The sequence below is a fragment of the Siphateles boraxobius genome, unplaced genomic scaffold, assembly GCF_051911475.1.
Source record: "Siphateles boraxobius isolate OS27281-9 unplaced genomic scaffold, OSU_SipBor_1 13, whole genome shotgun sequence".
NCBI classification, from domain to species: Eukaryota; Metazoa; Chordata; class Actinopteri; order Cypriniformes; family Leuciscidae; genus Siphateles; species Siphateles boraxobius.
This window is the reverse complement of record NW_027508733.1, coordinates 29,745,001-29,758,824: the sequence shown is the minus strand read 5'-3', so window position 1 is coordinate 29,758,824 and position 13,824 is coordinate 29,745,001. Positions and strand designations below refer to the sequence as shown.

The window sequence follows — 13,824 nt, the reverse complement described above, 5'->3', positions numbered from 1 at the left end:
TATCTATCTATACATTTATCTATCTATCTATCTATCTATCTATCTATCTATCTATCTATCTATCTATCTATCTATCTATCTATCTATCTATCCTTCCGTCTCACTATCTATCTATACATTTATATCTCTATCTATCTATCTATCTATCTATCTATCTATCTATCTATCTATCTATCTATCTATCTATCTATCTATCTATCTATCTATCTCTCTATCTATCTATCTATCTATCTATCTATCCTTCCGTCTCTCTATCTATTTATACATCTATCTATCTATCTATCTATCTATCTATCTATCTATCTATCTATCTATCTATCTATCTATCTATCTATCTATCTATCTATCTATCTATCTATCGCTAAAAAAAGACCCAATCCAATTAAGAAAATTAAAATGATGCATTGTATTAGCACATTTTTAAATACCATAAAATAATTACTAGAAAGAATCCTTGAATCTTATCTCATTCAAAAACCTCTCTCCTCTTGAGCACAAGGGAAGAATAATGTTTTATTGACAGAGAACAGCCAGAGGTTCATCATGACACTGCAACTACTGCGTCCCTGCAGCACCACATTCTTCACTTCAATGTTGCTGCATTTCTTACAGTTTCACAGACACTGATGGCTTAATATAACATGATTGCTTGTCATTTTGATTGCTGGGGTATCCAAACAAATCTTGCCTTTTTTTCCATCTTTATCCACAGATTCATCCTTATTTTTTTTCTTCCTTGATTTCTCTTTCTTTTACCAGTTCTGTCAGTTCCCCAGCCAATAAAACAGAGGAGTCTTTCTGCATGGTTGCACACAGAGGTAATGAAAGTGTGTGATGGAGATAGCTAGAGGACTCGACCACGTGTCACCGTCCACGGGGGATTTCAGACCGAGCTTCACAGCAGAAACCACGGATGATGTATCTTTTCTGTAATAAACAACAGCAAATGTAGGCTGCAGCTAATGTTGCTAATTATTAACTGTAGCTAATGTAATTAAAAATGTAGCCAATCAAGTGTGAGGTTAGCATGTTGCTATGCTAATAGCGCAATACTATAGTAAGCATAGGTAGTAGGGCTGCATGATTAAACACAATTTCCATGTAATCGCACTTAAATCGAGATGGCTTACCGGGATTCTGAAATCGCAAAGGCTGCCATTATTTTGAATGTGCAGCTTGTCATTGATGTACGGCTCTTTAAACGCCTATCCATCTGAAAGCACTGAGTTTGAATCACTTGTAACGTGCATTTGAAAAAGCAACACGCGTCAAACAGCTTTCCAAACATGAAAGGCATTTAATAACCTCTTATCCAACTAAAGACAACATTTAATAACATGCTTTTACTTCTAACTCACTTCATAACGACAGTTGAGCATCCTTCTGTGAGAGAATAAGGCAATTGTGTGTTTACTGGTCATGTTTAATCAATCAAAGCATTTCAATCTCCTGTTTATTCAGCTACAGCGATAGGGTTTTCCTGGGCTGCGTTCCAGTCCACTTGCAAACTTCCCTAAGCAACCTCGGGGGAATCCCTGCCGCCATTTTGAAGTGCGCTCCACTTCATGAAGTGGACGAGGGAAGTTTATATGGACAGACTCTCGTTCCCTTGATTTTGACCGAGGGAGCGAGTCTACTTCATATGTACACTTCAGGCAGCTCCATATACCACAATGCAACACGATTGTGACGTCACCGCAGATCTCGTCTGATCACCACCACCACCACAAACAACTCTATGATATATTAATTATGATTATTTAAATTTAAAACAACCCAAACACATCTATATACATTTGGATGCTGCATTAAACAAATTCTTTTGAAAAAAATAAATAATAATAAATCAACTCCATAGCTGATTCCAAGTGATCAAGGGCTTAGGACGTTCCAGTTCAGCCCATTGCAGTTTCCGCCAGTAGTGGGCACTCATGCAACGTAAGCAATGACGCACATCCGAGTGAACGAGACGGAGGGAAGTTAGCGAGCGAAGGGCATGACAATTTTGGACTGGAACGCAGCCCTGGAATGACGGGCGTTATCTACTTCTGTGGCGGGGCATATTTGGCATGTCTGCACGAGAGCGCCCTCTGGTGTTCAGAAGGAACACTACCATCTGACAAGATGCGCATAAAATAATCGCAGCCTTTGCCAAATCGTGTGCGGTTTAAGTGTGATTAATTGCGCAGCCCTAATATATAGTAAATATTGCATGAAATATAAATATAAAAGCATACTATCTGAAATGGAACTTCATGAGTGACTGAATTAGAATGATTACAAATCATTCAAATAAATTATGATGTTAGCATGTCGCTATGCTAATAGCGTAATACTCTAGTCAGCATAATACTAAGTGCATATTGGATGAAATAAAAAATATGAACGCATTCTATCTAAAATTAAACCTAATGAGTGACTGAAATAGAACATTCACAGTTTTTGCCAATAGTGTTTTTTTATGTTAGCATGTTGCTATGCTACAATACAAAACAGCACATATAAATATGTAATGAAATACAAAATATAAAAGCATTCTATCCAAAATGAAACATCTTGAGTGACTGAATTAGAATGTTCAGTTTTTTTGTTCCAATTTGTTCCAATAGAGTTATGTTAGAATAGTTTAGGGTGACCAAACGTCCTGTTTTCCCAGGACATGTCCTGTTTTCACGTCCTGTCCTGGCCGTCCTGTCTGTTTTTTGAAAAAGTGATGAAAATGTCCTGGTTTTCATTATTTTTCATTGGGCCATGATTCGTGTACTTTAAATACACGCTTGCCTTTGCACACAAAACATATGACTTTGGCTTCACCCCCTCTTGTTATAATCAGCGCGTTCCTCAATCCGCAGCGTCAAGCACAGAGCACGTCAGACTCAGAATCATCAGAATACAGAGGCCTGTGTGTGTGTGTGTGTGTGTGTGTGTGTGTGTGTGTTCATCGCAGCCTCATTGGTCTGTCACTGCTTGTCAATGTCAGAATATTTGAAATGACCAATCAAATCAAAGTAGGCGGACTTTACGTTCACATAATTTTAGCAGCGTGACGCTTCAGATTACGGTCAAGTGCGAGGTAAGATGTAAGTAGCAAACAGCTTAAAAAAAAAAAAAGCCCAAATGAAATTCACAGATGATTTAGAGAGAAAAGTCCTGTGTTTTCGTTTCGGTCGGGATCCGTGTAAAGCAGAATGCATGAACTGTAAAGCTGGCACGTACGTGTCAGTGTCAAGGTGCTAGCGACCTAGAAGCCCACATAAAGAAAGTATAGGCTAAGAGAACATCACGAGGATTCAAATTGTATTTTTTTACTGAAATAGTGTAGTAGATTTATTTATTTATTTTAGTAGTAGATTTTTAACCTATGCTATGGCCATGAAAAGAAATAGTGTCATGTAAAAGGTGTTAAAAGATCAACTTTTTTAAAATAGTATTCTATTGTTGCGGGCCAAACATTGAATGGAAAGGATGTATTACTTTATGTATTAAAGTACAATAACATAGTTTTGAAGGTTGTGAATGCATTTGTCAAGTATTTTTTGATGCATTCTCCCCCAAACCACGCCCCCACCCCTTAACCACACCTCCCCAAAAATCATGCCCCGCCCATCAACCACGCCCCCCGTCCTGTTTTCGGAAAACTAAAATATGGTCACCCTAGCATAGTTGATGTTAGCATGTTGCTATGGTAATAGCACAACAATCTGTACAGCGTATATACATATTAATATAAAATATAACTACTGTGTACCTATATTGAATAAAATAAATAAATATAGTTTGACATTTTTCTTGAACTGTCCACTAACTTTGATGATTTCTTTCCCTTAAATTTGACTACCTTACGAAAAAGCCTCCACGACATAAGCATGCCTATGACGCCTTAAAAACGCTGTCTAGGTAGGCAGCATCTTAAGGTTTGGAACAGAGCTGTTCTGACATCCAGTAATAATGTTACATCAGTTATCAAAATGCCATGACAAATCCGAGTTTGAGAAATCCTCCTGTCAGTCGTGAAGCAAATATGTTCCTCTGATCCGTACACTGCACAGTGTCCATCAATTTTACATGAATTTGTGTTTACAACGTTCAGCTTCGCAAATCTCAAATGATGGAGGCTACAATAATTCTCAGTTCTTTTTGGAATAGAGAAGTTAATATATTCCTGAGTGGTTTTTACCCATCAGTGCTCAAGTGTTTTGTCAAAACTGTAGAATTAATAAGGCAAGCGAGCAATTTTTCATTCATGGTTTAATGTAGCTCATAATAAACGTAGTTCCCCAGTCTTTCTGTTTGATTTAATTGATAAATCAAGCAGATAAATGGCTCTAAAGTGCATAGAAGAGGCTTACGTGTAAACTTTGAGCACAAAGTCTTTCTCCTCTTTGAGTTCAGAGATGGTTTGGAGGACGTCGCTCATGGCTAGCACTGCGCACCCGTACGGCCGGCGGTACTGGACGTGAGCGGGGCCTTTCTTCGAGTCGTTTAACAGCATCCGTCCTGAACAGAATGCATTGTACATCGCTGTCAGAAATATACACACTACCATCTGCATAAATTATACAAATCTTGCCCAGTAGGAAATGACAATTTACATTACAAATGGCTTAAAAAATATGTATATTTTTGTAAATCACACAGTCATTGCTACCAATTAGATTCAAAAAGTATAATGCAATAACTCTAATACATATATATATTAAAAAAACAGTTAAATTAAAATAATCATGGCACGTTTTCTTCAAGATTTTTATAGTTAATGTTTAAAAATCTAGTTATGTATAACAAATAAGTTATCCAGAATGTATTTAAAAAACTGTATTTAATAATTTGATATGCACCAATATAACAATACATGTTAATAAACAGTGATATTTACATGGAACATAAAACATGGAAAATGCCGCACAACTGTTTATTTAACTAATATTTAAAAATCGAGCTATATGTAACAACAAAACATTAAACCACCTTTAATTTTACATATGAATTATTCAAAAGTCATTCATAAATATTTTTATAAGGCTTTTAATTATTTGTTTTACATGTTAATATAATAATTCGGGTTGTCGATTTAAAGCATTAATTCGTGAATTAGCTTTGAAAAAAATAATGTGAATATCACTCATTCCAAGCGAGTGATGTTTTTATGCCGAATAGCATGAATGTGCAAATGTGATATCATTCATATTATTATTAATATTGTGTTATATTTTTAGACACAATATCGTCTGTTTTAGGTAATTTTGCGAATAAAAATATTACCTGTAAAGCCAGAGCAGAAGTGTTGTGCGACACACAGCGGTGTTTCGTTTCTGAATGAATCCGCGTTTTGAGCAAATGAATCGGGTGAACCAATGACTCAATATTTTAATCGCTTGACAGCCCATAACATACGTTTTAATAAACAGTGATATTTACATCTATATATGTAGTGGCGTTTATTTTTAAGACAGTTTAACAATTTGTATACGTGTCAATATAATAATATATTTTAATAAAACAGTCTTCATTTTTTTTTTGCAAATGTATCTTTCAATTTATTCATGAATTGAAATGGACAGAAAACGAATCACATTCACTACTCTACTAATTCAAACAAATTTCAAACACTTCCACTCCTCATCGTGAAAATATGCAAAGATAACGGAAGTTTCATTTCCATTTTGAGACTGTTCTCTGAGAGCAGCAGGAAGTTGTGTCTCATCTGGGGGGTTTGAACGCACTCGTTCCAGCATCCGAGCCGCTCGTCCCGCATAAAATGGAATGAAACCACGCTTACGTAACTACTCAATTGCTGGCAGAAATGCAGTGCCTTGTGGCAACTTGGGAACATTTGGCTCCAAATAAAGGAAATAGATAGAGGAAGAGACAGAAAGGGAAAGACAGAAAATGAGACGGGACACTCACCCGTCCTGATGACCTGGGACACAATGTACAGATCTCTCTTCATGTCCTTGTTGCTCAGGTCCTGCGAGAAAATAAGAGAAGCCATTCAGCGTCTTTTTTCATATGAACTAGTGTATTATTTAGCCATAGCAATAACAATGCGGTTGATTAAATGCGTTCCTACCGTAAAGAGCGCGCAGAGGCGGTCAACCTTCTCTGGGTTTTTTGGGCCACCATTTTTGTTGAGTCTCACCATAAACTTTTCACTGGAAGAATAAAAAGAACAAGATGATTCTATAAAAGTTTACGTCTGCAAGTCGTCATTAAAAACGTTCATCTAATGGGAAGGTATAAATATAGCTAAATGCAACGGATCTGAACTGGCTTTTCCTTAGAGCGAAAACGACTAAAAACGTTGTATTATTTATGCCAGGACAGTAGATGGCGATGTCACTTTGTAGAGAAACACTACGCACCTATAGACTGAACAAGTAATAAACATGCGCATTATGTCACTGTTTTCACAGATGCACATTTTTGTAGTTTACACAGAGACGATAACGGTATCGTTTAAAAAAAACTTGCACTTTTAATCCTGTTTTAAAAAGTTTGCGTTTTCCGGGCCCCAAATCAGAGCTGTCGTGTACATTTATGGTCAGAATGCATAACAAAGTTTTCTGTTTTTAGTTGAAAGCGGTGTTGTGTAAACCGAAAAGAGAAAATGTGTGATTTCTGTGTCACTAATCAGGGTAATTTTTGTAACTAAAACTAAAACTATTGAAAACATTGCTGTTAATTGAAATTAAGCTGAAATAGAATAAAATATAAATATTAGTTGAAAAAATTAATTAAAATGAGACATTTTGCCTTGGCAATAAACTGAAATAAGTTGAAGTGGACGGACTAAAATGATTAACTGGTAATAAAAACTAAAACTAACTTAAACTAAATCAGAAATAAAAAATAAATTAAATGGCAAAAAAAGAAAATATAAATGACTAAAATGACTAGAGTGCATAAAGAAATGACTAAAAATTTAACAAAAATTAACATGAAAGCTAAAAACTAAAAATACATTTGAATTTAACTGGTAATAAAAAAAAACTAAAACTAAATCTGAAAAAATGAATTAAATAGCAATATTAATATGTATATTATATATATATATATATATATATATATATATATATATATATATATATATATATATATATATATATATATATATATTTAAACAGAATGTTATTTATGTTATTTAATTAACGTTTGGAGTGTTATTTAAATAATATATGTAATATAAGTATGCTGTTATAAAAAAAGGAATTAATTAATTTTTAATAAGCTGACAAATAGACATTTTTTAATACTGCTTATTTAAGTCATGTTTATAAATATAGCTATATATAACGATAAATAAATATGTTTAAATGCAACATTTAAATTACTTTTCTCTATGCTTTTACCAGAAAAGTAATTGGAAAGTTCACACACAAAGTTTTAACTGAATTTAATACATCTAGTTCTAAAACATTTTAAATATGTACATTTAATCACATTACTTTTTTATTTCTGAATTAATGCAGTGACAATTGATTCCTTCATTTTATCTCATTAACAACTTATTAGGTGTTCAAGCACGAAGTGCTGAAAACCTATTGTAATTGCTATTTGAAAAAAAAAAAAAAACCTAAAATGCATCGTGCAGCCCAAACCGTAAGGCCTAGAGACTTGAAACCTGGCCAGGTGGTAGGGCCTCAGTTTGGGGAGAACCTATCAGAGTATGACCCCGATTGGCCCATAGGTGGCGCTACAGCAACCAAAAGTACTAAATTGCTCATAACTCCTAGACCGTTTGACTTGGAATCAAGCTTTTTGCACCACTGTGTTCCTTGGCCCAAGACGGACGGATTCTCGATTTGAGCAACAAAAAATTGTTATGGCCACTTTTGTCCAAATCCTACTTTTGCGAACTAGTCCCTGGTTTTTTGCCTGATCGGAACCATACCAGTCTAGGACAATTCTTTGGACTCTCTAGATCAATAATTATCCAAAAAAGTTGAACTTTGCCCTTTGGTTCACTGTAACAGGGTCGTTTAGAAAAGGGGGCGTGTCAAAATACACTCAAAAGCCTATAAATCATAAATAAAAACTCAGAACTTCATAAAAACTGATGAGCACATGTGTCATGACATGGTGAAGAAGCATGCAGAGTTTCATGGACATCGGACCATAGGTGGCGCTATAACTGTCAAAATGCTTATATACCATTAAAAGAGATTTTCACAATAACATATCCCGTGTGTGTGTGTGTGTGTGTGTGTGTAAGCATGCATAATATAGTTAACAACTGGTTTGTTTTAGTGCAGAATACTGGTGAAATCAAGTGTGTTCAAAATGAAAGTGAGTCAGTAAGTGGTCTTCTACTGCCCTCTCTACTTATTAATAGTCTTTTCACATGTGCTTTTGCATTCATATATATAGACAATAATAAATCACTTATACAACAATTACTATTATAACACAATCATATTTTGTCAGAGTTTATCACTTCAATTGTTCTGATGCTTCACATAATGTCTATCAACGTGGTAAATCATGGTAAATAACGCCAGAAACATGGTAAATCATAGTAAATAAGGTAAATCATGCTAGAATCCTGGTAAATCATTCTAGAATGTGCTATATCATGGTAAATCATCCTATAACATGGTAAATCAAGGTAAACTAAGATAAATCATGGTAAACTATGGTAAACCATGTTAGAATCATATTAAATCATACTAGAATGTGTTCAATTCTGGTAAACCATGTTAGAACAGGGTAAATCATGGTCAATCATACTAGAACTTGGTATATCATGGTAAACTATGGTAAATCATACTGGAACATGGTAAATCATACTGGAACATGGTAAATCATACTGGAACATGGTAAATCAAGAAAAATCAAACTGAAATGTGGTATATCATGGTAAATCATGCTAAAACATGGTCTATTCCATCTATGATGTCAGTGGTTAAATGCTTGCTACATAAAACTTAATGTCTTTTGATGCTTTTGTGCTTAACGGCCTTAAAGGCCTTAACTGCTTGAACACCGCTAAATGCTGCTTGCAGCTTTAATATTATTATTATTTTTATATTATATTTTAAACACACAAATGAAAGGTTTTAATATAACGGAGTGCTTGTGGCTCCTTATGACAATACATCTGTATTCAATATCAATAACAGAAGCTACACAGTGGAGCCATACAGGGAAGACGTGTGAATACACTGAGAATGATAATAAAGTGTGTTTCCAGTGGATGAAGTGAATAGACTGTGCTGTAATCAGATCATAGGAAACTGAGCTCACTTCCTGATCCCAGAGACTAATGGAGATCTATCCATCTATCTATCTATCTATCTATCTATCTATCTATCTATCTATCTATCTATCTATCTATCTATCTATCCATCTATCTATCTATCTTTCTATCTATCTATCTATCTATCTATCTATCTATCTATCTATCTATCTATCTATCTATCTATGTCTATCTATCTATCTATCTATCTATCTATCTATCTATCTATCTATCTATCTATCTATCTCTATCTGTCATCTATCTATCTATCTATCTATCTATCTATCTATCTATCTATCTATCTATCTATCTATCTATCTATCTCTATCTATCTATCTATCTCTATCTGTCATCTATCTATCTATCTATCTATCTATCTATCTATCTATCTATATATCTATGTCTATCTATCTATCTATCTATCTATCTATCTATCTATCTATGTCTATCTATCTATCTATCTATCTATCTATCTATCTATCTATGTCTATCTATCTATCTATCTATCTATGTCTATCTATCTATCTATCTATCTATCTATCTATCTATCTATCTATCTATCTATCTATCTATCTATCTATGTCTATCTATCTATCTATCTATCTCTATCTGTCATCTATCTATCTATCTCTATCTGTCATCTATCTATCTATCTATGTCTATCTATCTATCTATCTATGTCTATCTATCTATCTATCTATCTATCTATCTATCTATCTATGTCTATCTATCTATCTATGTCTATCTATATATCTCTATCTGTCATCTATCTATCTATCTATCTATCTATCTATCTATCTATCTAATCAAATTGATAATTCATTCATTCGTTTAATGGAAAAAAGCATGAACATTCTGCAAACTATCTCCTGTTGTACAATGAATTAAAGGATGAATTTGCATTTTTATTTCTGAATTAATAAATCGATAATTCATTTCTTCATTTTAATGGGGAAGAAAGCAGCATGAACAATCTTTCCTCTTGTGTTCCAAGGACGAAACAAGACAAATTAGAGTTTGAACAACATGAGGGTGAGTAAGTAATTGCAGGATTTTCATTTTTGGGGGAAACTAAGCATTCTACACGTCAAATAAACATTTTATGTTTATTTAATGTTCAAATGTTCATCTATTCTCCACACAGTGAAATATTGAAGTGCTGGCACAATAGCATCATTGGAAAATGAAGTGAAGCCCTAATGACTATCTGAGTGCCAGCAAACTCTGAATGTTATTTTTGAGATCTAAATTAGAGGATTTCAAGCCAGTTTTCCTTGCTGAGAATTCTCCACTTGCCACATCCGATCCACAGGAACCAGTCACCATGCACATCAAACACACAGCATCAAGACGGAAACTCAGATCAAAATATCTCTATGCTACTTCTGCTGTTAGCACAGGAATTAAATCTTCAGTTTCTAGGTCGGGATACAGGCTTTTTGAGGGAACGTGCGTTTTTGTCATTACATGTATAATATGTATATGAAATTCTATAGTCTAAAGACTGAGTTCAACAGAGCTGAAAGAGTAGTGTGTGAAAGCATGTAAAATTGCAGTGACTTCAGTGACTCTAATAAAATAGGTGTTGATGCGCTGCTCGCTTTCCATGTATAATTTATTCAACATTTGCATTGCTGTTTTGTTTTTCATGCAGCTAAAAGGACCAATGTGAAGTTTACGCATTGGAATTGCTGATGTAGAAAACAGAAATAAATGAATTCAGGAACATAATCTCAGTCTAACCAGATACACATTAATCTAGCCACACTATACAACGATTATTTAAAGGTAGAGTAGGCAATTTTGGAGAGGCTAGCATTAGCAAGCTAGCTTTAAAAGCATAAGATCCTCCTCTCCCTTCAGAGTGTCTTCAAAGCCACACTTCCTTAAAAACACACGAACGACGTAAGATTGCAATAATAAAGAACGTAAACAACTTACAGAGCTCTTGTTTGTACCACCTGACTGCTGCAGATTCATTTTGGGGTTGATAGTGTTGACACAGAAATCCGAGTCTGATGACGTGAACAACTCCGGGTAGAACTATAGCGATAATTATATATTAGCGGCCAAAACCAACGGACGAGAACAGTCTGTTTATTCTAAGTGTGTAAAACGTCATTGAACATGTTTTTGCTTTTCTTGTTGGATTTACACGGCTTTACCCAGAAGATGTTCTCAGCATGCTGTGTTTTGAGTAAAGCTAGTGTAATCAAGCTAATAATCTAACAGTGAATTTAGCTGACGCATTCAATATCTTGGAATAAAAACAATGGCTAGTCTTTTCACCGCAACTTCAAAGGAAGCAAGACAATGTCGTGGAAACGAGCGGTGGATACCTGATGTAATATACTTCTCACCGTTTATTCAGAGGGTATGAGCAATTGTTTTTCATATCCATTATCTTGAAAATGGGCTTGACTTGTCAAACAGCTCGGCGATTAACAATGTCGTCTGCTATTTTAAATGCGCGAGCCCTATGATGGTCTTCGGGGTCTAGTGGACACCAAATGACTTTTGCTCAAATTAAAAAAAATGTTCTCTTTGTCCAAATGGTTTGAAACTTTCTACGGCTCTCAACACTTTCTAGATCTACAACAACAAAAAAAAAAAAATTATGATATCTGTTTTATGTTGGCGTGACCAAAATAGTCACACTCGTGGTCTTCGGGGTCTATTGGACCCCGCAATCAAAATAGACAAAATAACATCATCAAAATCAGAAACAACGTAGAACACATAGACAGAAATGACAGAAATAAAGTGGCACACTTCCAACAATGCAAAAAACATCCACAATCCAAAATTATCACGCTCACCACAGGCGCACATACACACACAAACACACACATAAAGAGGAATACATTTATACAGGAATACATACAGACTATAAAAACTGTTCTCTTATCATTTGTAAAATAAAATAATCTAAAATGCAGAACCACCAGAAAAATAAATTGGTTACACTTAGACGCATTGAAAATGTGCGCGCGCACACACACACACACACGCACACACACACACAGACACACAAACAAACACACACAGAAATACATTTGTAAGGCTATAAAAAGTCTTATAATTTGTCAAATAAAATCATAAAAAATGAAGAACCACCTCAAAAATAAATTGGTGACACTGTACACATAAAAATAAAAATAAAATGTGCACACACACACCCTGTGTTTGCTCCAACCCTGTCTGCAGGTTTGGCACTTCACTGTTGTGGTTGTTTTTGTGTGTGCTGTGTTTTTTCAGTACAAAAAATGCAAAATTTTGACAAAAATTATTTTATTTTTGTTATAATTGTGATATTATAATATTTAGATATGAATCCAACTGAATCCAACTTTAGAAACTATATCTTTCAGTAATTCAAATAGCAAATAGCATATAATGGAGCTCTATAGCCATCTAGTGGTTAAAGTGATTTATTACAAATTTTAACCTGTATTTTCCAAAAAATGGGCAAAAATCTTACATTAAACCTTGTAAAATTATTCATGGTATCCCCAGGAATGAAAGTTAGAAATCTGGGTCTTTTATAAAGTTTATTTAACATAAAATGCTGTTTTTTTGTAAAAATCCTATTTAATTAAATATTTATTTATTTATTTATAGAAATTTTTTAAAAATCATAAATTCTACAAAAACTGCACAAATGTTGAGTAAAAACATTAATGAACCGAGTAAAATTATATTTATTAAAAAAAAAAAATTGTTCGGTTACAAAATTAAATGTTGTTGTCTGGGTCCAATAGACCCCGAAGACCACGAGTGTGACTTTTTTTTGAAGACCATCAGAGGGTTAAATTAGTATGGATTCTGATTGGCTGTCAGTGATTGAAGCTGGAAAAAAATTATTTCCGAAAGTGGTCCAAACGATGTCGTTTCTCTATATCATTACCGTTGTAGCTGTGGTGTGAACTCTGCTATTCTTTAATATTGAGAACGATTTTTAGAACTATATCACTATCGTTATCTTTATCGCTATCGTCCTTGGTGTGAACAAGCCTTAAACTTTAGCTTTAAGCTTAACTTAACCTTGTTTTGGTTCGGGGGAACTGTAAAATGCGGCTGCTGTTCGTTTGCGGCGCTCTGTGACTGACGTCTGTCTACCGGCAGGACACTCTATGCGGACTATGAATTTTTATGTTTTAATATTTAGGCCACTTCTATTATTGATTGACTATTATTGAGTTTCAACCAAAATAACAAAACAAAACAAATTATAATAAAAAAAACTGACTACCCTACCTTTAAAAAGTAATTAAAAAGTAAGTAAAAAGTAAGTAAACTGATATTTATTGATTGATTGAATGAGTGAATGAATTAATAAATACATGTTTAGTTTTTTATTTAAGTTTTTACAACATATAAACCAATATTTATTTATTATTTATAAAAATAAATAAATACATAAAATAAAACAGATTTTAACCTGTTTTTAAAACACACAATTCATTACAAAAAACGTACTAATTCATTTTGTAAATAAATAAATATTATTAAATCACATTATATTAAACCTTGCTAATCAGTTGTTCATGGAATCAGTGCAATCATGCAAGAGAACATATTTGACACAA

The 13,824-nt window shown here is 34.0% G+C and overlaps 1 protein-coding gene across 20 annotated transcripts in view; it reads right to left on the bottom strand.

The window, feature by feature from the left end:
- The window catches only part of dock3 (dedicator of cytokinesis 3), a 205,597-nt gene that overhangs the window by 51,603 nt on the left and 140,170 nt on the right, over positions 1-13,824 (bottom strand). For all 20 annotated transcript variants that reach the window (XR_013203395.1, XR_013203394.1, XR_013203396.1 and 17 more), the window contains 3 exons: positions 6,071-6,152; positions 5,908-5,968; positions 4,350-4,497 (listed from right to left, as the gene is read on the bottom strand). Coding sequence is in view for 17 of the 20 variants with exons in the window: in XM_077226928.1 (XP_077083043.1) it covers positions 4,350-4,497; positions 5,908-5,968; positions 6,071-6,152 (291 nt within the window). In the remaining 3 variants the exon portion in view is untranslated. The remainder of the gene's footprint in view (positions 1-4,349; positions 4,498-5,907; positions 5,969-6,070; positions 6,153-13,824) is intronic.